Source organism: Anguilla anguilla, chromosome 4, assembly GCF_013347855.1.
Source record: "Anguilla anguilla isolate fAngAng1 chromosome 4, fAngAng1.pri, whole genome shotgun sequence".
Taxonomy (NCBI): domain Eukaryota; kingdom Metazoa; phylum Chordata; class Actinopteri; order Anguilliformes; family Anguillidae; genus Anguilla; species Anguilla anguilla.
Window position 1 is genome coordinate 38,144,455 of NC_049204.1, and position 26,292 is coordinate 38,170,746.

The window sequence follows — 26,292 nt, forward strand, 5'->3', positions numbered from 1 at the left end:
GCTTAAGTCATTTATCATTTGTGACTCACTATGTTGCACCCTGGTGTCTGACTGTTACATAAGGTCTGTGTCACTGCTTTAGTCAGACAGGTGGTTTGGACAGCTGACGATGAGGTGAGTTAATCTGCTTGACGTCAAGCTGGGTAAAAATCAAGGAAAACGCAGGAGCAACAGTCACCGAGGCACCAAAGAAAATGTTTTTCTAAAATTCATAAATCATGAGAGCCTTTGCACTCTGACTGGGTGAAGTTGTGTTCGTCTTCAGACAGCTGCACTGACTCCTTTAATCACTTCACCAGATCTGTCATTAAGCTTTGCTAGACCTATGTGTCTGTGTGCCTAAAGTATTCAGTCACTGCTCATTTGGGAAGGACCTAAAACTCCTGCTTGCCAGAGTCCCTTGGCGCTTGGAGTGTGTGACACACTGGTCCGATGCTGTGTGAAAGACCTAATCTGATAGAAAGTTAGGGGCCCCAGGTGTCCAACGCACCTGTCACTGAAGAACCTGCCCAAGTTTGCTTTCGTTGTTTTTTTTAACGTTTAACGTGCAGATTGTGAAGAAGTCTGTTCACTACCTTCTTTATCAGCTCTAAAAAAAAGCGAAGGCTGTGGTGTGCGAGACCCTTAATGTGACCTCACGGTACACAGCGCTGCATCAATAGTCAACAGATTCCCTAGGCGACGACACGCACTGAGGCAGCTTGAGCCCACCGTTTTGTTTTTCAGTGGATTTTATTACTTACACGCCACTTGCTCTTCTGTATCCAAGGTGACGTCCGTTCAGTCAAATAAAATGTAATTTATTCATATAATGTCCGAGTGCTTTTCACATAAACAGGTGCTCTGTGACTTGGAGGAAAGTGCCACATAAATAGTGTATTATCATTCGTCTCTTCCGTATTATTATTATCATTATTCCTAAGCATGGGTAGTGAACATAAATGGAACAAGATAGATTCAAAGGTGAAGCTAAAGGTTTAGTATAGCTAATAATACCAGTTACATACTCTAGGATTCTGATCCATACATTCATTCAAAGCGCAGGGAAGAACACGTAAGTATGCGGGTAAGTCTGCCGACTCCAAATTTCCACCTGGGTGAATTTTAGTAACCAGGGTCAGAAAAAAAACAGTGGAGGCCCAATACCCTGTGAAAGGACTTTAACATTTCCATTTTTGTTCACTACCTGCATCCTCTCAAGTGGAAATACTCTCACTCTCATAAGCAATAATATACAGACAATATACCCTGAAAACAGAACACTTACACTAAATGATGAAAATTATCTGGACACCCCTTGGTCTGGGGCTGTTTTTCATGATTTGGGCTAGACCCCTTAGTTTCGGTGAAGGCAACTATTAATGCTACAGCATTCAGAGACATTCTAGACTATTCTGTGCTTCCCCAACATTTTGGGCTAGACCCTTTTCTGTTTCAGCACGACAATGTCATTGGGCACACAACAAGGTCCATATAGAAATGGTTTTGTCGAAAAGAGTGTGGGAGAACCTGACTGGCCTGCACAGTGCCCTAACCTCAACCCCATCAAACACCTTTGGGATCAATTGGAATGCCAACTGCGAGCCAGGCCTAATCATCTAACCAGTGCCTAACCTCACGAATGCACTTCTGGCTGAATGGAAGCAAATCCCTCCAGCAATGCTTCAACACCTTGTATAAAGCCTCCCCAGAAGAGTAGAGGTTGTTGTAGCAGCAAAGGGTGGACCATATTAATGCCCATAATTTTGGATGAGATGTTGGATGTCAGGTGGCCACATACTTTTGGACATATAACTGTATTTTTCATTACTGTGTTTCATTGCGTCGCCAGAAAGACACGCACACAGGAGATTTTTTTTCAAGTGTTACTTTATGTCAGCTTACAGAGTGGTAATGTTGAGACTTCACAACATTTTGAAAACAGTGGTCAGAGGGTCACAGCATCTCACTGTGACTTAAACGCCCTAGGGCCAGGGGTCCCTACCCCTATTGTCGTGTAGTGCCTGACCCTGCACATCAAGTCTACTTCCATTGTTTTTTCTCATAGTCCCATTGTGAGGCCACGCCTTGGACAGGGTTCATCCTCATGTCAAGAATTCTCTGTGTCTGCTGCGCCACCCACTCATCTGATAGGGTGTGGGGCACATCGCCAAACACTGTGGGAGAGGAGCGGAGAGGGGAGAAGAGGAGAGTAGAGGAGAGGGGACAAGAGGAGAGGAGAGGAGAGGGGATGGGAGGAGAGGAGAGGAAAGGAGAGGGGATGGGTGGAGAGGAGAGTACAGACGTGTCTCAGTCACAGGTGTAACCCCAGTAGCGTGTCATACCATGGAGGCCTGAGCCCCTGGATCATTTAGTCTGTGCTGAGTACATGTACACCAGCATTCACTGCACATCTGCACATGTACAGCAGCATTCACTGCACATCTGTAGAGATGCTCCACACACATACACAAACATAAACATGCTCCCACATTCATACGAAAACACATAAATGCATTTCCAGTATGCACACACCCACAAAGATACACACAAGCATGTTACAGGATAAGACACTTTCATATAACAGTCACACAAGAGAACGTGCAACCCCCCAATACAACTCTTCTGACATCCCCACACAACACATACTGTACAGTGTCGAAAATTATTTGCCCCCTTCCTGATTTCATCTATTATTGCATATTTGTTACAATGAATGGTTTCAGATCTTTACATAACGTGTAATATTAGACAAAGGGAACCTGAGTAAACACAAAACACATTTTTAAGAGTATTATTTAATTTATTTAATGAACAAAGTCATTAAACACCCACACCACCCATGTGAAAAAGTAATTGCTGTTTTAGTTACTCAGTCAACCAATTAACCACATTTAATTGATAATTAGATTCAGCTGATTCAACACAGCCAGGCTTGATTGAAGCCAGCCCTGTCGAATCTAAACCTCACTATTGAGCCTTACCATCAGAGTGAAGTAGCCACCACAAAGTTTCTACAAGCACACTATGCCACAATCAAAGGAAATTCCAGAAGAAAAAAATAAAAAATGTGTTGAAATATATCAGTCTGTATGTTACAAAGCAGTTTTATTTATCTTATTTATTTATTTATTCTTATTATTATCTTCAAATGGAGAACACTTGAAACAGTAGTGAATCTTCCCAGGAGTAGTTAGCCTGACAAAATTTCTTCAAGGACACAGTGACAACTCACCCATGAAGCCACTAAAAATCCCAGAAAAACTTCCTGCGTGAGCTGAAGTAACGTTAGGCGATGAAGCTGTGCTTAAAAACGTTGTGCCGTACCACCTGCGGAACGGCACAACATTTTTAAGCACAGCTTCATCGCCTAACGTTACTTCAGCTCACCATAACATGTTCGTGTTTCGCCTGCTCTGACTAAAGGAAGCACCACCTGCGCATGCGTCCCGTTTCGCCTACTCCTACTAAATGAAGCACCACCTGCCCATGCGTCCTACTAAATGTCCCTCTCAGGTCGTCCGTTAGTGAGTGCGTGAGTGAGTGAGTGACCACAATTTGCCATACATAGCCTGCGGCACCAGTTACTGCACGCCATGGGAAAAAACCCATGGATGATCCCCAAACATGCTGGGATAATGTTAAATCAATAGATGAGTCAAGAGTGGAACTTTTTGGATGACACTGCTCCCATTATGTCTGGCATAAAGTAAATGCAGCATTGTACAGTAAAAACATCATACTGTAACATTATGGTGCTAGTGTGATGGTGGGGGAATACTTCACTGACTTGAGACCTGGATGACTTTATATTCTTGAAGGAACCATAAATTCTGCTCTGTATCAGAAAATTCTTAAGAAGAACGTCCGGTCATATGTCTGGGAGCTGAAGTTGAAATGTAATTGGGTTATGCAGCAAGATAATGATCCAAAACACAAAAGCAAGTCCACATCTGAATGGCTGAAAAGAAACAAATTTTGAGTTTTGGAGTGGCCACTGAAATTAAATTACAGGAAGTGTTTGGTTGCAGTTATTGGTGTCAAGGGTGGTGCAACCACTTATTAACTTTACTTGTTCAAATGGGTGATATGAGTGTTTGGTAACTTTTTTCATTAAATAAATGAAATAATATTTTTTAAAATGTGTTTTGTGTTTACTCGGTTTCCCTTAGTCTAATATTAAATTTTGCCTAAATATCAGAAACCATTCAGTGTGACAAATATGCAATAATAGAGGAAATCAGGAAGGGGACAAATACTTTTTCATGGCATTGTATGAGATGATTCTTAAATGTAAATATACATGTAGTCCATCTACAAAAGTACTTCAGCACATCACGTGACCCCTCAAGGGTATATGAGAAGACCCAGGTGTTATATTCAGTGAACACTTGTCATTTGGATGTAACACTGCTTCACTATTGGAGCTTCCCCTGATTCTCCCTGACCCAGCAGCTCTGACAGCATCCCAGAGATACCGCTCTATGACCGTGTCACTAGACATGGGGATTCGGGTTACCACTGCTCAGGTTTCACACACTTACCTTCTATAATATAACACCATTTCAAGGACATTTCAATTCATTACAAAGTCCTATAAAACTGCACAGTAGGCTGTGCCAAGAGCGGTCTAGACAATCAACGTGGCAATATAAAATGGCCTCAATATGCACAATAATCAAAACGGTCCCAGGATCAGCACATTCAACCCGTAATCCAAAATCTAACTGTTCTGAGAAGAACGTATACTATTTTTAAAATTACTTTCAAGAACCAGTTTATTCTTGAAGGTCGACTGCTGTCTTCATCAAGCAGAAAGGTACCAGGTTCCTGAGGACAAAGCATACCACTACACACATGGAAAGTTTGGCATCTCCAAAGGTCAAATATTCATTTCAACACATGAGTTTTGCTTCTGTAGTGATGCATGTTGGGAATGTACAGTGCAGCTCTTTTTGTGCCGACATGGTTGACAAGATAAACTCTCTGAGGTAGGAGTGACAAACATTATAAATAAGTAGGCATGTTTGATCTTATTTTTGACTGCAAATGGATCATTGAAAGACAACTATTTTAAATATGGATGCCTGTTCTAAACCGAAGCCTCACAGGCCACTTAAGCACGACAGATTGGTTGTGGTGTGAAACAGTTAACAGTCATTCTGAAACACACACAAACAAACACACACGCACGCACACACACACTCACACACACACAAACACACACTCTCTCTTTCCTCAAAGTCTGCGTATTGTGTAACTCTTCCCTCAAAAGCGAACCAACTTCTGTTATCCTAGCACCCGCGGAGAGACAAAGAGAAAGAGAATGGTTAAAGATGCGCTCACAACGTGAGCGCGAAAGCGAGCGCCTGCTCTCATCACATCTCGGCGGCGAGAGCGCGAGCGGGATCGACACGTGAAACGGGAAAACAAGCTTCAGTGCACAGAGGCGCAGGTATCAAATATCAGAGAGATATTTTTACCTAACGAGGCCCAGGGCTGGGGCGCCATCCTAATTCCCCTCCACTCTGATTAGATTAGAGATGAGTCGCGCCTGGACGAGTGGCAGATTTGAAACTCCACTACAACAGGGATGACATCTCCCTGATGTAGTGCATGAATCACATCAGATAACTCTTTTTTTTTGGGGGGGGGGGTGGGGGGTGGGGGGGGGGTTTATTTTAGAAAGTCTGAACATTTAAACCGTTTAATTTCCAAAAATGGATCCCGTCCTCGACGTCAAACTACGTGCCGACCTGCGCCGCAGATCAAAAAGATTATCCGACGCATCGGGACGGCGGAGCGGGACTGCTGAAATCCCGCGAAAATCAGCTCTGGAATGATCAGACGTTCCGCGCATTCCACGCCAAGGATCACACCGCAAAAAACCCCGGGGTGGGGGAGGGAGGGGGCCAAAAGAAGTCGTTTGCCCCCCCCTCTCTCTTTCGGCGAGAGGCTGGGGCATTTCGGACGCAAGGCTAGGAAACAAGCCTTCGCCCTCTCGGGCGAGGAAGACTTTGAAATCCCACTTTATCCCCCATTAAACTCCCGCTCGCGTTAAATTGCCATCAAACGAGCGCGCTCCCTGGCCCTAATGAGATGGATCCAGAGCTGGAATAGCCCACAGCGAGGCGCGCGCGCTCCCCCCGCTCTTTTCCAGTCCTGACAGGAGCCCCGCCGGGGCGGGAAACTCCCCGCGTTCGGGCGGCGGGAAGGCGGAGACATTTCTCCTCTTTCTCTCTCTCCCTCTCTTCTCTCTCTCCTTCGCGCTCCCGCGTGCAGCCGCCGTGCCTCCTCTCCCGGCGCGCGGCTCCCTCCGAAGGATGCGGCACCCTGGCGCAGTGCGGAGCCGAGGCGCGACGGGCGTGTCCACGCGCGTGTGCATGCGCGCCACCGGGCTCGCGGCGTGTGTGTTAGCGTCTGCACGTGTGTGTGTGCGTGTGTGTGTAGGTGTGTGTGTGTATGTGTATGTGTGTGTGTGAGTACGGGGGGGGGGGGGGGGGGGGGGTCTGACTGACTTCTGCGAGGCAACCCGTAGACACACACACACACACACACACACACACACATAAGCACGCATACACCCGCAGGCATATATACACACGCGCGCACGTGCACAGACAAACACACGTACTGCGGTTGACTGCATTGCAGAGAGCAGAACTGGAGCACTCCTCTCTGGGTGAGGGGAGGGGTCGTATCTGGGGACTTTGCTATAAAAGATTCACAGCTCCCACCCCTGACTCTTTCAACACTGCCTGCGCTCACACCTGACTCTTTTTCAACACACCCAGCAAGGCCATCCAGTACACTCTGTCCATGGCTCAAGGTAGGAGAAAAGCAGGCACACTTATATTAAGTTTCCTCATAAAACCTTCATTAAGGTCATGATTAAGTAATCATTACTAAAAATATGATCCATTTGTTAAATGTTTTCATAAAACATAAAACCACCCACTGCATATAAGTATCTTATGACTGCTTGTCAAAAATAAAAATCTTCTTATAATGCTTTAGTTGATTTATTTTGCAGTATATGTCCTTAAAGTCATTTTCAGATTTGGGACATACTTCAGGTAAAAGCATGGCAATAAATATTAATAATGTTTTAATTATGCATTGTTTGATGGTTAATTGATGGGACCTCGATATTAAGTGTTATCCACGAACTAAAAGATTTTCACCTGCTCGTGGTTTGACATAGCGGCCTCAGTTCTTCAGTTTGTCACAGATGTCCCACAGGACGTGAAGCCTGTCTGCTCGGGTTAAAGAATGCAAGCCGAGGTGGGGAGAGGCGGTTCAGTCCAGTCCAGTTCAGTAAAGCGCAGCGTGGTTGAGCGTGGGTGCGATACTCACCGTAGAGCCGCTGCCACCAAATGACCAGCCCGGTGAAGCCCAGGAAGAAAAAGACCCCGCCCACCACCGTCTTCCATTCGCTGGATCCCTTGTCCATCTCGGCATAGGAGAGCTGGAAGGCCATCCTGTAGACTGGGGCGAGACGTGACGCGCATTGCATTACGCGATATGACACGCGCATCACCGATCAAGCCTCCCCGTTGCATTATTTATCAGGCACGTTGACGGCCCTGTCCGGGCTGGGTCGGGATGCTTGCATTTTTTAACGCATTGTCTGTCCGCAGCACTGGAAGTTTTACTGAAGCAGTTCAAGTCGCCCTCTTGAGGTTAGAGAGAGGATCTGAACTTGCAACCGACTGGTTCAGCTAGGTTTCACTATGGCAACCTAGTGATGAAAAGGGCAGGGGACTTTCCTTTCTGCGCTTTCATTTGTGTAACTGATGATATACTAATTATAGTGCTGATGACCCCTGCAGGAAATATCAGATTTGATTTGAGAGGAAAATGATAAAGGTTGGCCTTGAGGCGAAATGAATGTTTTCAAAGGTTATCGTAAGCCTTATTGTCAGCCTGGTCTCAAGCCCTTGTGTGTTCATACGTTGACAGCTGACCTTAGTAACACCAGTGGATGACATTTGCTTGTCTGGTTACTAAGTGGAAATTCCCTATCCACCACACCACACCACACCACACTGCTATCCCATTTTAAGGACACTGCCCCGATGTCTGCCCCAGGGCCAAGCCGTCTGTGTCACTCCAAGGATTTAAACCTGCAACCATCTGGTTATAAGTGTGGCTCACAAGCCATTATATCACACTATGCCCCCTTTCCAGAGAATACGGCACCGACCCCATGACCCCACCTGGGCACGTCAGCTCCATGTCCTACACTCACACCCCATCCCATGTTTCATTCTCTCTACATTGCGATACTGTGTAATTGCTGTTGCAATACAAACATAGTAGAAATACCTTTGCTTGCTGCAATCAGACAATCTAACAGACACATCACCTTACTTACTCAACACGTTTACCATTCATATTGACTAGATGATGGTGAGTACCAGGATCTATTCTTTGATGTTATCAACATTTGGTTGACTACAAGGAAAGACCACTAAGAGTAAAAAATAGTTTCATACTTTTTTCTTTTATTTTTGTTTTTCCAACTATTGTTGCTGTCATGGAAAACCTTAGACCTCTTGAAAAATGCCTTCATATATTTTTCATGTCCACAAAATATTTCACATATATTAATTAGGTTATGGCGATAAGTAGCTACCAAAGTGCAGACTATTTTCACTTCTATTATACTCCACTGCCACCATGTGGTAGACATGCAAGCATGTACTCTGTTTTATTTGTAGGAAAATATCCTGCGAAGGCTAGCCAATTTTCATTCATTCATTTTAATGTGTAGTAAAACACATGTGGGACAGGTCATCAAATGCAATTATTTTTTAACATATGAATGGCTCAAATGACCAAGATAACAAGCCCTGATTGTGTACTGTGTATAGCATCCATTATATTGAAACTAAAAGTTGGAACTCCATTACCCAGAAGTCCCCTCCCACAGTATATGTGCCATTTGTGAATCAATTACACAAAATCCATCCAATCCATCCATCACACTTAATCTACTAAAGAAAATTCTTTCAAGAAATAAGCCTATATAGAGATCACAAGATGAAATGTCTTAGAATACAGTCCCAGAAGAAAAGCTTGAAGTGAATCTACCTGTTCATAAAAAATCTTCCTGTCCATCGGCCACTGAATGAATATGTTCCTTTTTAATGTTATGAAAATTAACATGACCTCTTTTATGCAAATGAGAGCAACCCCATTGAATCAGATGCTGACTCTGCAAAGGGAAATTAAATTCTTTCAAGAAATGAGCCTATATGAAGATCACAAGATGAAATCTATTAGAATGCAGTCCCAGAAGAAAAGTTCAAAGTGAATCTACCTGTTCATAAAAAGTCATCCAGTCTATTGGCCACTAAATTAATATGTTACTTTTTTACTGTTATGAAAATTAACATTGCCTCTTTTTATGTAAACGGGAGCAACCCCATTGAATCAGATGCTGAATCTGCTAAAGAAAATTAAATTCTTTTGAGAAATGAGCCTATATAAAGGTCACAAGATGAAAAGAATTTGAATACAGCCTCAGAAGAAAAGTTTGAAGTGAATCTTCCTGTTCTTAAAAAATCTTCCTGTCCATTGGCCACTGAATGAATATAAGTAACTTTTTTAGAATTAGGCCAGAACAGTCATACACTGACAGCCCTTACATAAAGTCATCTGCAAAAGTTTGGGTACCCTGGGTCAAACTGCAGGTTTGGTTTATTTTCCAAGTGAAAAGAAGTTAACACATCCTCTGCAGATCGCTTAAGGCACCATGTTGTGGTGCAAGGATGAGCCCCATGGTCTCAGACTGAATACAGTTGCTTCCATTCTCTCCACAGACTTTAAATAATATTAAAGTCTGGGATTATTAAAGCCATTCCAAGACATTAATCTTTAATTCCTCTAAGTAGATAATGGTTGATTTTGAAGTATGTTTTGGATCACTGTCAAATATTCAACCTCTTTTGAGCTTCAATTTCTTTACTGACTCTGGGACATTAGCTTCTATGATTTTTTTTATATTTAGTTGAATCCATTCTTCCTTCCATCCACACTTCCTGTGACACTGGCTGCTTCACAACCCCAAACGCACGATACAAGCAGGATCAGAAACCATTCAGTGCGACAAATATGCAAAAATGTAAGAAATCAGGAAGGGGGCGAATACTTTTTCATGGCATAGTTGGCGGGGAGTTCTTTTCTTCAGACGCTTCCCGTTTTTCTCCAAATGTGTCTTTGGTGGTTGTGGCCAAAGAGATTCATTTTTATTTCATCAGTCCACAGCACATTGTTCCAAAAAATCTCTGGCTTATCCAAGTGTTGTGCTGCATGCTCCGTGTGTGGATGAGTTCATGTGTTCATTTGGTGATGATTGCAGGAAAGGTTTCTTTCTGACAACTCTTCCATGCATTGTTTTTGTGTAAGCAAAGCTGCACAGTGGATCAGTGCACCACTATTCCAGGGTCACTAAACCTTTCTACAGGTCCTTTGCAGTGATAGGTGGGTTTTGCATTGTATACCTGATCAGTCTATGAGTGGTTCTACCAGAGATCTTTTTCTTCAACAGTGCCCCTTAACGTTCATTTCTTAATTATGCTTCTGACCATGGAAATTCCATACTGGAAGCGTTTAGATCTTCTGTTAGCCTTCCTTTGCTTTGTTAGAATGTGTTATCTTTATTTTCAAGTCAACTACGTAAAGGACCATGGTTGTTGAGAGTAGGCAAAACATACTGCAAGAATAGAAGAGTCAGAGTTTGGATTAAGCTCATGAATTGTCTTTACCTGGCTTAATTTAAGGCCTTATGAGTTCATCTAGTTTTTAGACTTAAAGAAAGTTTTAATGGATCATCTGGAAGGATGGGGAGGCATGGTGGTGCAGTGGGGTAGCATTGGCGCCTCACAGCAAGAAGGTCCTGGGTCAGAATCCCGGCCTGGACCTTTCTGTGTGGAGTTTGCATGTTCTCCCCATGCACGCGTGGGTTTCCTCCAGGTACTCCAGTTTCCTCCCACAGTCAAAATACATAGAGGTAGGCTAATTGGAGACCCTAAATTGCCCATAGGTATGCGTGTGTGAGTGAATGGTGTGTGTGCCCTGCGACAGATTGGCGGCCTGTCCACGGTGTAATCCTGCCTCTCGCCCAATGCATGCTGGGATAGGTTCCAGCACCATGACCCTGCTCAGGATAAGCAAGTATAGAAAATGGATGGATGGATGGATGGATCTGGAAGGATGTCTAAACTTTTGCACATGCCACATTTAACAATATTTTTCAAATTGTCAATTCAGCAAATAAATTTTGCATTACAATTTGCGGAAATATGTCATGTTTACCCTGCAGAGGTTGTATTAACTTCTTTTCACTTAAACATTCAACAAAACATGAAATTTGACGAGGGGCGCCCAAATGTTTGCATACCACTGTAATTCAATAAGGCATGTAGATAACACGCATGCATATACTGTATAAAAACGATTAAAATAAAATAACTGACTAATAATGATTCATTTTTGCTCTCAATGAGCCATTCTACACCTCCTGTACAGGATGTTTCAATCAGAGAGTATGATCATCATATAGGACATTATTATATACAGTATGTCTTATTACTTTATTGTAACTTGGAATAAAATGAAAATGTAGTTTTGGTAAAACACAAAGGGCTACTCAATTGAGAATTAGGCCAAACTGAAGCTTTGACCGAAAAAGGTTAATTTTTAAGTGATCGTTTTGGTTCATTAATTTGCATTCATAACAAGACCGGGGTTAATCATGTCCACACATCTGAAGTTACATGCGAGACAGTTACTGTGACGGCCGCTTGGCCTGGTTGCAGCTTATCTTTTTTTCATTTGCAGGTGCGTAGTGGGCGGGGCCTGGCTTATCATGGGATGACACAGTGCACCTGTGAAAGCCACCTGTAGCTATAAGGCCTGTTTTCCTCTTGAGACGTTGGCCCTTCCTTAGAGTGGTTGGCCTGATTCCAATGCCTTGTTGTAGTCTGCTTGGTTGAATGTCAATAAACATTATCATTTTGAATGCAGTTCTACTTCTTGACTCCTTTGTTAGTGACTTTATCTGTTTCTAACAAGTACCATAAAACTCCTGCACAACCTGTGGGTGTGGCCTCCAGACAGCGCATAACTAGTGTAATGGGAGTTGTGCTGACACGGCAGATGCAGAGCTGGGCATTGCCACCGTTTTTATGCATCTTAATGATACGGATTCTTTATCAATGATCAAAGGGCCAAGATTATGTCTATGGTGGCTATCAGATTGCCAGCTTAGTGTAATATCTTGCAGTAATTCTTCTTTGTCTTTGTTAACAAATTGTAGCTAGATGTTTTCTATTGTACATTCTGTTGTATCTTTATTCACATAATGGGCGACTAAAACAAACTCAAATTATAGGTACTGGTTTCATTATAAATTACTATCCATTGTTATTTTTGGTTAATTAACAACTGGTACGCTGTGATTGGAGGAAACCTTTGATCCACCTTTAAAGCACATCACTCAGGAGGGCAAAGTGATTTTTATTTGCCAGCAACATTATACCAATAATAAAAGTCATGAGACTTCCTGAATCCCATAGTCAACAGAGCCACTGTGGGAAGAGAATCACTGGCTTATAGACCATTATAATTATTACTGAGACCCCAGCATTTCAGTTTTTATCTTCCTTTGTGCATTATGTTTTAATAAATATCATACTGTATAAATTTATTTTAACGGCTAAATTGTACAGAAATCAGTTTTTTGTTTCCGCTGATATTTTTTAATTTTATGCTTTATGCTGTCAAATTTAAAGGGAATAATTGAATTACAAATTTTTTAAAAAATTATACATGCAATGTTTAATAAAGTCAGTCAAAAAATATATGTATGACAAATTTAATTTGTCATTCAATTAGTCAAACAAAGCATCTTTATTAACTTTTTTTATTGCACTTTAAATGCGTTTATATGAAAGAAAGAGGCTTACGCGCAATCTTCTCCTCCTTGGTTAAATTAGTCCAGATCCCTTTCTCCTTCTCCTTGAGCTTGCGCTGCTCGGTGTTGAGGTCCGTGACGAACGGCACCGGAGGCAGGGGGATTTCTGGGCGGTTGGTATACTGGGGCACACTGCAGTCGAGCACATCTAGGGGGGCAACATCACAAAAGAGCATAAGCTGGGATCAGGCTGCCTGTTTCAGACCACTTACTGGCCATGCACTCCTCATATAACAGGAAAGAAACCACTTTATGCTGATGCCAATTAATGTGACTGATGAGAACCATTAAGTAAACCGAGCAAACCACCAGATATCATGTTGCTGGTTGAAATGTGGAAATATAAGAAAATAAAAATATTTTCACTCCTTTTGTTGACTTTGACCTTGGCATTATTTAGATTTCAAATATAACATTTCCAAACTTTAGAAATGTATCCATATTCTCAGCTGATACAAAAGGTTGTCACTGTAAATAATAGTCCCTATCTGCTACATCTCTCATAACTCATGACTTCCGCTTTCATGCAACTACTTCCTGTGAATTAAAAAAAAAACCCTCTTCATCTTCCTGGGTTCATGGAAGGACACGTAATAAATACTGTCCTCTGACTCCCCCTGCTGGACAGTCAGCTGTATAGCCACTCTCAGCTGTTCACACAGGGATTGTTATTGCTCTGCTGGCTCTCAGCCAGCCTCTATCCCAGTGCCACACACAGAGCAAGCATAGCCAGTCAGATCTCTGTCACACAGGGCAGGATGCCTAGCCACAGCGCATGTGCCACAGGAACAGTGCCAGATCTTAAGCCTTAACAGTTACACTGCACCAAAGCCATGACTGTCCTTCAGTAGATCTGTCAAATAAAGGCCATTTGGGAATGCTCCCCTGACTGAAGCCAAATGCTAGATTTCACAGTGTCACTTTTAGCAGCAGATGTGCTGGTGAGAAGTGATGCTGTATGACAGGAACAGTCCACAGGTTCTGTATGGGAGGTCACCTTTAGAGACAGCGCTGCATGCACGGCTAGTGGTGGACACACCCCTCCAAACCGAACGCTGAAGCCTCCAAGCCAGCGAACGACAGGCCAGCATCTGTACAGGAGCAAAGGTCAAAGGACACAGAGCAGGGCTGTCAGCACCCACCAGAAAGGGACTCGTCAACACCTGGTCTGTTATAGAGCTGCCATCGCAATTAAATTGTTTCACTGTAAATTGATTGCGATGAAACAATTCCCTTTACACAAAAAATTGTGAACGGATTACAATGAAGCAGAGGCAAAACAAAATACAAACCAAATTTGATTCCACACTATTTGAAATATTCATACAAACTGCACGGTGGTTGAAAAAAGTTTGATAGGTACCCTGTACAAGAGTAAAAAGCAGTTCAACTGGGGAGTCAAGCCTAGAGAATTTTACTAATGCGCCCAATAGTAATTAATATATCTAATTCCGAAACATCTCTGTAGCACAACTGTGGAAGCTTCATAACGGTGGTTAACAATGGACCCCAAACACTGCCTGGTAAATAGAATATCAGTTTTGAGGTTAATCATGTCAATGTCTTCACAGCAAGAGAATAAAAACCTAATGGTATCTACAATACTGTAAACCCTTGATTCAACTGAACTCATCTGCCATCTAGTCCAAATCATGTGACCCCGCCCTTGAAAACACTGAATGAGGGCAGCACAGTAGTGCGGGCACGCATGCCTCTACATTTCTAGTTTAGGTACCAGAGATCAACTTTGAAAATCCCCAAGCCTATCAAATTAAAGTGCAAATCAAAGTATGAGATTATATTGAATTAATTGTTTTATAGCGTCATATTCAGAAAAAAAGGTATTTTAAAATGAGAAATATTGTGGCATGTATCTTTAGTATAATATAATTTTGAAGATGAATATAATACATTTAGAGGGTATAATAACAATGCGTAATTTGTTTTTCGTGCTTCAATGATACATGGTTATTGATGAGACATGGTGAAGAAAACCTATAAGTTAAATACCCATATGCAGAAAACACCCAAAAGACCTGTTGAAGGAAAGATTTTCAACAAGAATAAGCTTCGTGCGTACGTGCAGTACACTCGCAGAGGACACCCAGAAGACCAGTAGAAGGGCATATTTGCAAGTACGTATATAAGCATGTGTGCAGTGTGCAATGTGTCACGTAGCACTTTGGATTCTACGACAGGTACTAAAATTACACTGGAGAATGAATGTTAAACTGCAGAATGCGATATTCCGGCATCATGTCCTCATGCCAATAGGGACACGATAACTTAGGATGCCTCTTGCAATAGGAAAACAATCCTCCATTCCTGAAAACAAGGAAATGCAACGAACGAATCCCACATTTTCAGTAAAATCCTGCATAAATAATTTCAAGAATGAGTCCTGTTAACAGGTAAGAAACAATGTAGAATAAATTATAATGCAGACTAACAAACAAGTTTGTATGCGTCCTACAGGTGCCAAAACGTTGGATTTATTTCAAATGAGAAAGATGCGCAATAGCCTACATTTTTGTCGTCGTCAGGCGGAACGGCAGGTGAATCAACTTACCAAATAATGCTTCCAATTCCTAATACCATAACAGGATACGTATATTTAGACAATGTGCGTTATGTGGTCATTACCACAACTTAATCTTAAAGGTTGCGCAGCAATAGCCAGAAACCGCAACAGTTATAACCCGTGTAATGTGTGTTGGATAGCTGCGCAATTGGTTCCAATAGCTAGCTGAAACTGATCAGTTCAGATAAGGACACCACAAAAATAATACTATTTCCTTAGAGATACTGACGGTGCCTTTTTTGAACAGTTGTTTTAAATGTGTAGCGTGCATTTATCCTTGTGCTCTTTTAACGGGACTAAATATTATGCCTGATTTGAAATAAATTAAGTTTTTATCAAACAGACTGATATGCTATGATAAACTGTTCTAAGTCCTTACCTTTCCTTTCCTTTGTTTCCTTGTTGCTTGAAAGAGCCGTCTACGTGCAATTGTAACAGTGGAGAATGGACCATTTATAATTGGGCTGTTCAATATAAAGTCAGGTGTCTACAGCTATCAAGTACAGTGGCCAATGAGAGCATTTCAGGAACTCCCGCCAGGCTGGTTCCTCTTCTTTCTCCCTTTCGAACGCTCTGGACGAATTTCGTTATGAATCGGCAAACTTCCTAATACCATATTGAAGTATCATTCTGGATTACTGCGTAGTCACGTCGAAATTCATCTGGAGAGTTCATTATACAAATTTAAGTCATTAACCAGCGTATATCCATACGAATTTCCTCTTGCAAAATGATCAAATTAAATTGCTGTGAGATCTTAACTACTTTTCGTGATACTAAGAAGAAACGTATACATACATGCTACTCTGGTGAGGCACTGGTACAATATAGTCTGCATTGAGATTTCAATTTAAGAGTAGGTACCCTACTTGTAGGTATCCTACAAATGAAATAGAATATTTTTTAGTTTTTATAAAGCATTAATGGATATGCTTTAAATCACTGTTTTATGTGTAGGCTATATTGTTCTTTGACATATTTACGAAAATATATCGATAGGAAGTAACCTACATCATGTGAGAACTAGGACACCAAGTAGGCTACAACGACCGACTTCTCATACGCTTTACAGCAGAGGTAAGTGCGTTAGCTTCCGGAAACTGTAATGCTATTTCTTACCACAAGGTTTCAGCAACTTTTAGCACGTGCACCGACCGTGGTTAGTATTCGTTTGAAAACTTCTCGAACGTATGCCGTATTGATGTCAGTTGTGTGAATCGGATGCATACAGGGGCGCCACCAGGGATTCTTGGCCCCATGAAAAGAGCTCACATTGGTACATTGGGCCCCCTCCACCCCAGAAAATCCTATGTTGTAATATTTTATGTGGGTCCCTGTTAGTCAGGACTCTTGGAGTCATCCTGACTCCCCCCCACCTTACGGCGCCCCTTGATGCATAATCCCTTCTTGTCAATTCAAGGTAATCATTCAACAACAGTAGTGTTAACAGGTGTTCCTTGCAAGTTTTTCAACTTGCATTTAAATATATCAGATGCATATTTTCCTCTAGGAAGAAATTAACTTAATTTCAAAGGAAACAACTACAACTAAGAAAGCTTAAGTACAGGTGAATCATCACGCTTAACTCTTATTCATATGCATGTATTAGTATAGATATTTTAGCAAAAGGGAATTTTATAATGTGAACAAATTGTTTAAATTTACACAATTGCAGATAATCTCTCATTACTATTCCCACAACTTTGCCTGCATGACCAAGGGTTCACTGCATTCAGCGCATTTTATTTTCATTTTAATTACTTATATGCTGTACGCAGTAATGTTGTTACACTCACTACTCCGCATGGACCCAAGTTTAAGTTTGCTACGTTTGGGAAGTCACGGGGAATGATGTTGCGGTGGGTTTGCAACACTGAGCCGGCGAGTGCTGAGCCTGTCACAGGAGGAGGGGTCATTACAAGAACAGAGTGGTATTATAGAATTCCTGCATTACACGACACAATTATTTCTCTTTACATTTCTCCTCTTGTTCCTGTGTGCTTGGTGTTTAAAACACAGACTCACACAACAGAGCAGAAGATCCGGTACCATCTTTTATTTTTTTAAACTCAATCAGCAAAATAAAAATAGAAAAACCCAAAAAATAAAACTACAATATGTATTACCATTAGTGTAATTTTCATGCCCATAATGTGCATTTTCAATGGATAAAGCATCTCCATCCTTGAACCTTATGAACAATATACGCCACAAAATGTACAAAAAAAATCAGAAGTCTTACAAACAACATGATTTTACATTTTTCATACACAGAAAAATATACCTTTCTCTGGCACTTAGTTTCCTCAATATGAACTTTTCTTATTTACAGTCGATCGATCAATCAACAATACATGAGCGATTTATTTTTCTTGCATGCTCCTGGTAAACTGGAGAACAAGTATTATATATGGGTATTTAAATAGATGCAGCTTTCTGCGTTGTACCAAAGATTAAAAGTCCTTAACTGTCATTCATTTTAATGCATAACGTGAAGACTTGCCATCAACCACTCAAGTTAATTTGAAAAAAGAAAGAAAAAGAAATCGCTATTTAAAAAAATAAATAAATAAAGCTTTTAATCATCTATCTCAGTTAGTGACAATATGTGTCCATCCTCTTTACATCGTTTTGGTTTTTTAAAGACTTCTTTCACATTCAGTTTGGGGTGATTTCTGAACATTCTCCTCCGTAGCTGTGGCCGGTGATGGGCGACTCTGGTAGACAGAAGGCACTACTGACACGGGGGCTCGATTGGCCCTCCTGTCACCGGGGTAGGCGCTCGGGCGTGTGTACACGTGTGTGCATGTGTGTGACTCTGGTGGGGAATGTAGGAGATTGTGGGTGCAAAGTGCAAATGTATGTAGTCCAGATGAAATTGTGATGGCCAGTCTTTTCCAGATGCTCAGTGTAGAGAAAGCTACAAGTGCATGCGTTTGTACATGTAGATGTGAAGGGTGGGGGACTGAGAAAGGGGGGAAAATAAATATTTATAAATGAAAGTAGGTAGGCTACTGCCCACAAAAATAAACATAAAAATCTAATTCATTTAAGTTCAGAGGTTTTACATATTAGGCGGTGATATGGTCTTAAATACATGTTTTGATAACTGTCATTCCTTCAGTACAGAGAGGAAAGAACCACCCCCGCCTCCCCCAAACTCTGATGACTCGCCCGCCCACCACTTCCTGTCCTCATTGCAGCACACACTTCAGGACCCCAAGATCAGATATGCTCGGCCAGTCACAGGTGCCGTCCCAGCCATGGCTCCGCCCACTTTACACTTCGACTCCCCCTATCCCACAGCAGCATCACGTTCCAAGTCACAGCAGTCCCTTCACTCTGCCTCGCTCTCCTTCCGGTTGGCACCTGGAGGAGGTGGGACACAAACAAACATGGGTAATGCTCACTGGGGGAGCCTTTTGGCACGTGCGCACACACATTAATGCACAAAAAAACACAGCGAAGTTCCTTCATTTTTCCTCTTTGCTAATTGATTAGTTCTGGCAACGTGCATAGCGCTTAAAAGCCCCGCCCCCTTTTTCTTATGTTTTTAGGTTGTTTTCAGGCTGTTCCATAGATCCGCATCATGGTTCCAGAAAGACTTGAAAGACTGGACTGGAGTAAAACCCATAGGTAAATTTGGTTTGGTTTTTATCACTTTTTACTTAGCCCTAGGTTGAGTAATGCATGCACACACAGGCATACAGACACGTGCACAAGTGCACACGTACACACACACACAAGTATGTACGCCTCTCACAAGCTGATTTTGTGTAGTTGTATCCATGCCATTCCTGTGGTTCATGTAAAATAAACTGATTTTAAAATAAACTGACATCATGTCTCTACCTGCTGTTACAAACAGAAATATGAGAAGAGTTTTAAGCGAGAGATAAACTTCTCACTGAAAATATAATTGAGGTAAAATACAACTCAGAGTAAGCTTATTCAAAATGAAGAACGCATGGCCATGCTCAAAATGCAGCACTCAATTCCCAACTCACATTAACACAACCACAACTCCAACCATCAGAGCTTGCTTTCTTTTCCAACGGACCACCTGTGTGTTCTTCATACGAACTCCCCCGCACCCCACCCTGATGCACCTGTATCCTGTACACTGCGCCTGTACTGGATGCAAATCTTTGTCTAACACACACAGATGCACCTGCACTCACACACATGCATGCTCACACACACCCACACAAAGACACATGCACGCGCACACACACAACATGGCAACATTGCATGTGTGTGTATGTGCGTGCGTATATCTGTGTTAGTGGTGGGGTTATAAGAACAAAGGAAAAAAAAAAAAAGAACTGCACCAGACCAGCATCACCACCAATTGACCTGAGCAAACAGCAATGATTAAAACAAAGTGGCCAGGCCTGTTGCTATGGAAACAGTGTCCAAACCCATTTGTATCCCCCGGCGAACAGCTCGAGTTAGTGTCTGACCAGCACACCATTCCGGAACGGGCACCAAAGCGTCCACAGGCTGGCTGAGCGGGCACGGTGGCGCGTTATTTCGGGGGTGTGTATGAGGCACCCCGTCCTACCTGTGGGGCCCAGGGGGGTGGGGTGAGAGGTCAAGTGTCCAGAGGTTTAGGAATGCTGAGCGTCTATACCTGCCGGCGTGAGCACCAGAGCCTGCAGGATGTCAGAGAGGGAGACGATTCCCATGATGCAGGCGTTCTCGTCCACCACCACCAGCCTGTGGACCTGTGGGACAGATCATTGGTGGGGGGGGGGGGTGAGAACAGTCCTCAGCTACAGCCAAAAACACCAAAACCCACACACCAAGCAGATCTCTGTCTTCAGTCAGCCTGGCCCATATCACATTTGGAAGGAGGTCTGAATTAATGTAGCTGGTGCAGGCTGCCATTTCATGAAAGGAAGCTTTTTATGCCATCTTATCTAATTGCTGCTCACAGTGATGCATCAGTCTCCTTCTGTCGGAATGTGTCTGTCTTCCTTTGGGAGTGTGTGTCTGTCTGACTGATCGCCTCTCTTCAGCAGTGCGTTTCCATCTGTCTATGTGCTTCTGTCTCTGTTTGGGTTGGTCTAGGCATGCATGCATCTGTGCCAGGGTAATAGAGTGTGTGCAGTTGTCTATTTATCTCTGCTCTCGTGTGTGTCCCTGTCTACTTTATGTGCGCACCCGTCTGGAAGCCGAGAGACAGTGAGTATTGTGTGTGCGTGTGTGTGTGTGTGTGTGCGCACACGTGTGCATATGTCGTGTCTGCTCACCTCTGCTTTGACTATCCTGTCCACGATGGTCTCCAGCGTCTCCAGCCTGTTGCACTTCATGACTCCCTCGAAGTACTGACAGCGGTGCCTCAGGGCCTGCGTCACCGTGATGTCCAGGTTGTTGTAGGTCTTTTCAGCAGCAAGGTTCTGCATAGAGAAAAACATAATGATGGTACAGGGTAACCATTCAAAGATAAACACAGCTAACACAAAGATAAACACAGCTTCCACACTGTTTGCACACATGCACACAGCTCTACTTCCGCATTTTGTGCTTCATCAATGAATCCTTAACAAGAACTGACACACACTCTGAACCAACTGACTCCTGAGGTGAAATTAATTTTAAGAAATCCAGAAGACTATAAAGAGAGTAAAGACTGAAATAAGAAGTACTTACTATGACATCAAATTTGGAATAAATATCAACGACCTTCCCTGAAAGGAGTAAACAGAAAAAAGATTAACAGGGACTGATTTTCCAAAGAGCAGGTGAAGTCCAGTAAAAATGTTTTTGTGGAAAAAGAGGTTTTTGCCCTTTGTCCCGCCCCCCCGCTCACCTGATTCGTCCACCACAGGCAGGGCCGACACCCTCCTCTCCACAAAGATGCAGAGCGCTTTGATGATGGGCGTGTCAGGGTGGATGAAGGCGATGTCGCTATAGGTTCCGATCCCCAGCTCCTCCAGGGTCTGCTTCATGAAGGCGGGCTTTGGCATCTCGCACACCTGCAGACATGGCATCAATCACAGCACTGACTCAGTCACATGCTCTGAGTCCTGATGGCCCTCAAACACTCACCTCTATCTCTCTCTCCCTCTCTATCTCTCACTCTCTCACTAACCCATATCCTCTCCTTTACTCACATGAATAACACTTTGAGACCTTGTGTCCCTGACAAGATGCATACACACACACACACACACACACACACACAATACACAAACAGACAGACACACACACATACAGACACACACACACACACATACACACACACAATACACAATACACAAACAGACTGACACACACACATACAGACAAACACATAAACACAAACACACACATATACGCAAACACACCCCTAGAAAGCAGAACTAAGTAAACCAGCCTGGTTTTACAGTTGGAAATGAGCAGGCATAATTCTAGCTCAACGTGGGAAATAGACATAATAATTCAGCCTGGTTCCAGCTCTACAGTGGCAAATGGACACAATAATTCAGCCTGGTAGCAGCTCCACGGCGGGTCCCCACACTGTGAGCCTGTATTGTTGTGGGACCTCATTCAGGCATCCCTCGTGTGTGAGACAGGCGGACGTGCAGAGAGCAAAGGATGATGGGAGGAAATTAAAGGCAATGACAGATAACACTAATCCTCTGCAGTCAGCTAAAGACCTTCATCCTGTCAAAGTGCCCATCTCCCTCTCTACAGTTCTCTCTGCTTCTCTCATTATCTCACATTTTACCATCTCTTCATTTCTCCCCTGCCCTTTCCTCCTCTTTCATATCTCCAAAATACTCTCTTGATCTCTCCCCCTATCCTCATCACTGTCAGCATACCCCAGATACTGACTTATATTAGTCTCTGATCTCATTCTTTCCTCAACTCTGGTATACATGTTAGTCACTCAACTCGCTTAAAACTCACAGAAGGCTAAAATATAAAAATGGGTGACAGTAAATTAATGACCACGAGGATCTTAAACATACAATTACAGGGTTGTGGCAAAAAAAGTAGATTGACAATTCATATCATTTTCCCCAACGCTGGCACAGACACGTGTGAAATTACACTTTGTCCCCATGAGGGGGCAGCGTAGTGGTTTTCATCATTACTGAGAAATGACCTCGTCAGATCCCCTTCAGAAAGTAATCCCGAGCTCGCCGAGGCCACGGCGCATGACATAAGCGTAGCGGGAGCCTGGCGCGGAGCCGACCCCGTTTCCCCCCGCGCGACCCTCGAAGCGTTTCCGCTCTCTGCTTCTAAGCGCCTCGGTCGACGAAGCTGTACTCACGAAAAGCTGGAGGAACTTGAGGATCCTCTTGTGCGTGAGGATGTAAAGTGCGTTCCCGGTGACCGGGTCGATGACCGGCAGCCGGTGAATCTTGTTTTTGATCAGCGAGTACACCGCGTCGAATATGCTGCAAAGCAGAGCGAAGGGGTCATCGGCGGGCAGTCCCCGACCGTCGTGGTGCCAAAATTCTCTCTCTCGGCTGCAGTCTGCTGCTCTTCTACGCTTCAGGATACAGACCCAGCTAAGCAATTATTTACCATGAATGTGACAGCAAGCAATGGGGTGAATCGGGACAATACCAGGTTTCACTCCACAGCAAACCTCTGATTTGGCTGAATCAACCTATTGAATCTGATTCAAGGCTGTGTAAACTAACAGAGTGATTCAAATATGGTCAAGCAGACAGTTCAAAAATAATTTGTCCAACTATTTGTCCAACTCAGCTGGAGAGGGTTATCAGCCAAAGGGTGAAGGCACAAACACATAAATAAAAAATATTTCAAGACATCCAGCAAGGTGAGCACGAGTAGGAACCCACAAAACAACACTTTGAATAGATCTTTGGTAGCGACTGCTAAATGTGCCCAACACTAATGCGTCTGACAAAGCAATAACAACCATTTACCACTAGGGGATGCAAATGCAAACAAGCCAACCCGAGCATCGTCTGTTCATCGGCGTAGCTCTACTGACTAAGATTTTAACTGTAAAATGATTATAGACCAACAACTCCATTTGGAGCACAATAGATTCCATTCTGAGCTGCATTTCCACTGAGCAAACAGCTCTTCGACACATCGCCCAAATATACAACTAAATTATTCAGTGTGCTGGAAATGAGTGCACATCACTTCCCATAGAAATGGGGGGTGTGAAGGTCAAGGACTACTGAAGGACTAGCCCCCTGGGAAATGTTATAACTGAAAATTGAGGGAGAACCTTCAGAAAAAAAATCAGATTAAGACCAGTTCCTGCTTTTGCTGTCAGCTCAGCCCAGCTGCCAGACACCTTAAACCGTTTTCCATAAAGCTTGCAATAAATATGAACATTAATGAAACAAACTATGTTGCCACATGCAGATGAAACTCTCTTCTTGTTATCAAAAAATCTTACCTTGCATCGGGGGATATGTTCACTAAAGGCTTAAATGTTTCTTGCAGGTAGAGCTCTGTAGGAAAGAGAAGATAGTTCACACAAACACGCAGGCACGCACACACACGCATGTACTGTACATATGCTGTATATCACAGGGATTTTGACTGACTGCACATTACCCAACAATGTGCCAACTCATGATGTACCTCAATGTAGCCTGACCACAGCACATCCCTGAAATGGCTAAACATTACATTTTCCACTATGTGCAGCAAACTTAACATGATAAGAAGACAGAGGATGATTAGAGCTTAGGGATGGTTTGGGAGGGGTCTCTGGCCTGGGCTGTTGGCAGTAATTGAGACAGATGAGAGACACACATACCTCTCCACGTCTCGATCTTGTGTTCCTCTAGCTCATAGATTTGAACCTGAAACACAAATGGGATTGAAAAGATGAAAGAATTGCATGAAGTTTTAGAACTGATAACACAGCCTTTAAAAAAATCATTGTAAAAATGATTTACAACCCTGATTAAGAATTAAATCAAAGTATAAGGAAAAGGGTGGGGGGGAGCCATGATTTTTCTTCTTTTTGACACGAGAGTTCATGGCAGTGCGTACAGAGGTGCTAGGCCACCTGGTTTTCACCAGAGTGCTCCTTTATTCCTAAAAGAAAACCAAATGTTTCAACACCAACACCGTTTGTCAGGTAAAGGGTTTGTTGAGCCAAACTCTTTACCTGACAAACAGGTACACTAACAGACAGTTAGTGTACGTGACAAACAGGTGCACTGGCAAACAGTTTCTGTACCCGACAAACAGGTGCGCTGGCAAACAGTGTACCTGACAAACGGGCTGACGACCGAGTACAGACCACAGAGCGCTGATTTTGGTTTTTAATTAGTAAAGGCTCCTCCTGAGAAGCAGAGAAACAATTGAGGCTCTGCATATTTTCTGGAGTGAGAACAGAGCCGGTTGTCTGCATTAAGGGGCTCTTTCAGACGCGTGAACGACTCCCGCCAGGCGGAGACGCGGGACTCGGCGGTGGAAACGGGCTCGTTATTTTACCACCGCTCTCTACGAGGAAGGCGATCACGGGAATGAGAAAGACTCCCGAGCCGAGCAGCTTTGGAGAGAGAAGCGCTTACCCACATACCCACAGAACAAAGCCCACTTACAAAAATAGAATGATCCCCCCCTCCCAAATTTAATTTTGATTCTGTGTTCCTTTGCTGAGGCCCCAATAGGCACAGGAGGGTGTCCTAATGTGCTACGTCCAGCAGCCTCAGAATGCGAGCCCGTGAAGCTGGGAGCGTACTTCATACGCAGGCGAACTCGGCCAGGAATCAAACCACAGCCGAACGCGGTGCCATACACAAACGTGCGTACGTGTGTACACTCATCGCGGCTTCAGTCTGTTCGTTTAGTGACACTCCATGCCACCGGGGGAGCATATTAAGGTTCTGCAGTTGTGATAACCCCAGAAAATATGGAAGCAAAAACATTTTCTGCACAGGAACAGGAAACAACAATGGCTGCAGTGAAGGCGCAGGAACTTTGGCAGATGGAAGAGGGCATTTTAGAAGTCGCTTTAGTTTATTTAGCACTGCAAAAAAATTAAATAAAGAGAAGGTGGTATGTTTGTCTGCTCAATCATATGAGGAGACGGGACAGAGAGTAAGCTATTTTCACGAAACTGTCCGTCAACTTTGGGATTATAACAAGCGGTATAGGTACAAAAGAGGTTCTGTTTGCTGTTTGCAGTCTCCATTCAAGAATTCAGCGACTTCTGGGTGCCTTTATAATCGCAACGCGAAGACTCATGTTGCTTAAATGCGTGTATTGGCAAACGGATTAGACAGTTTTTCCTCAAAGCTATTCATGCGAGAGGTGTAGTTCTGCTTCCTCTTCTGATGCTTATCGCTGTGGAAAGTGGGAGTACACTTCGGAATGATGGTTTGCGGAAAGTTACAAAAAATGTTGGACGCAGAGCCCCCCCCCCCAGTCCGACCGTCAGAAAGGAGCTTTCCGACACTATCCAACATTCCGAACAGCAGTTCATTTGAAGCATGAGGAAGCCTTTAAGGATCACCCAGGGGGGCCGAGGTGAAGGTACAGACCTATCGACCACCTGCTGCACACAGGGCAAAATAGATGACAGACCTCATGAAATGCTGCATAAGCTGCCATAATAATTGATTTGCTGAGCATTAGGCTTGCCAATCAATAAGGAAAATAAATCCTGAGGAATAGCAGCTTTACTCTATACAACCCCCCTCCAAACCTTCGCTTGTATACATTTGCATGTACGCACGCACGCACACACAATTTGACTGAATTATCTGCTGCTGTTGTCACAGATAGAACAGTGGGTTTGGACCAACCTCAG

At 43.2% G+C, this 26,292-nt stretch overlaps 2 protein-coding genes across 11 annotated transcripts in view; both read right to left on the bottom strand.

Annotated features, from left to right (window-relative positions):
- Positions 1–1,851: 1,851 nt before the first annotated feature.
- LOC118225075 lies at positions 1,852–16,079 on the bottom strand. Of its 2 annotated transcripts, none has more exons than XM_035413100.1 (5): positions 15,922–16,079; positions 13,959–14,052; positions 12,954–13,109; positions 7,336–7,467; positions 1,852–2,156 (listed from the first exon to the last, which is right to left on the bottom strand). In XM_035413100.1, the coding sequence occupies exons 2-5, from the start codon at positions 14,050–14,052 to the stop codon at positions 2,023–2,025; spliced, it is 516 nt and encodes a 171-aa protein (XP_035268991.1). In that variant the 5' UTR covers positions 15,922–16,079; the 3' UTR covers positions 1,852–2,022. The 2 variants fall into 2 exon arrangements, with proteins under 2 accessions (XP_035268991.1, XP_035268992.1); XM_035413101.1 differs by lacking the exon at positions 15,922–16,079 and adding an exon at positions 15,531–15,661.
- Positions 16,080–17,583: 1,504 nt separating this feature from the next.
- Positions 17,584–26,292, bottom strand: part of prkag2a (protein kinase, AMP-activated, gamma 2 non-catalytic subunit a) — a 109,695-nt gene continuing 100,986 nt past the window's right edge. For all 9 annotated transcript variants that reach the window (XM_035413091.1, XM_035413090.1, XM_035413093.1 and 6 more), the window contains 8 exons: positions 24,286–24,331; positions 23,920–23,974; positions 22,807–22,933; positions 21,358–21,523; positions 21,198–21,235; positions 20,798–20,944; positions 20,176–20,269; positions 17,584–18,911 (listed from right to left, as the gene is read on the bottom strand). In XM_035413091.1, the coding sequence (XP_035268982.1) occupies positions 18,880–18,911; positions 20,176–20,269; positions 20,798–20,944; positions 21,198–21,235; positions 21,358–21,523; positions 22,807–22,933; positions 23,920–23,974; positions 24,286–24,331 (705 nt within the window). In that variant the 3' untranslated portion in view covers positions 17,584–18,879. The remainder of the gene's footprint in view (positions 18,912–20,175; positions 20,270–20,797; positions 20,945–21,197; positions 21,236–21,357; positions 21,524–22,806; positions 22,934–23,919; positions 23,975–24,285; positions 24,332–26,292) is intronic.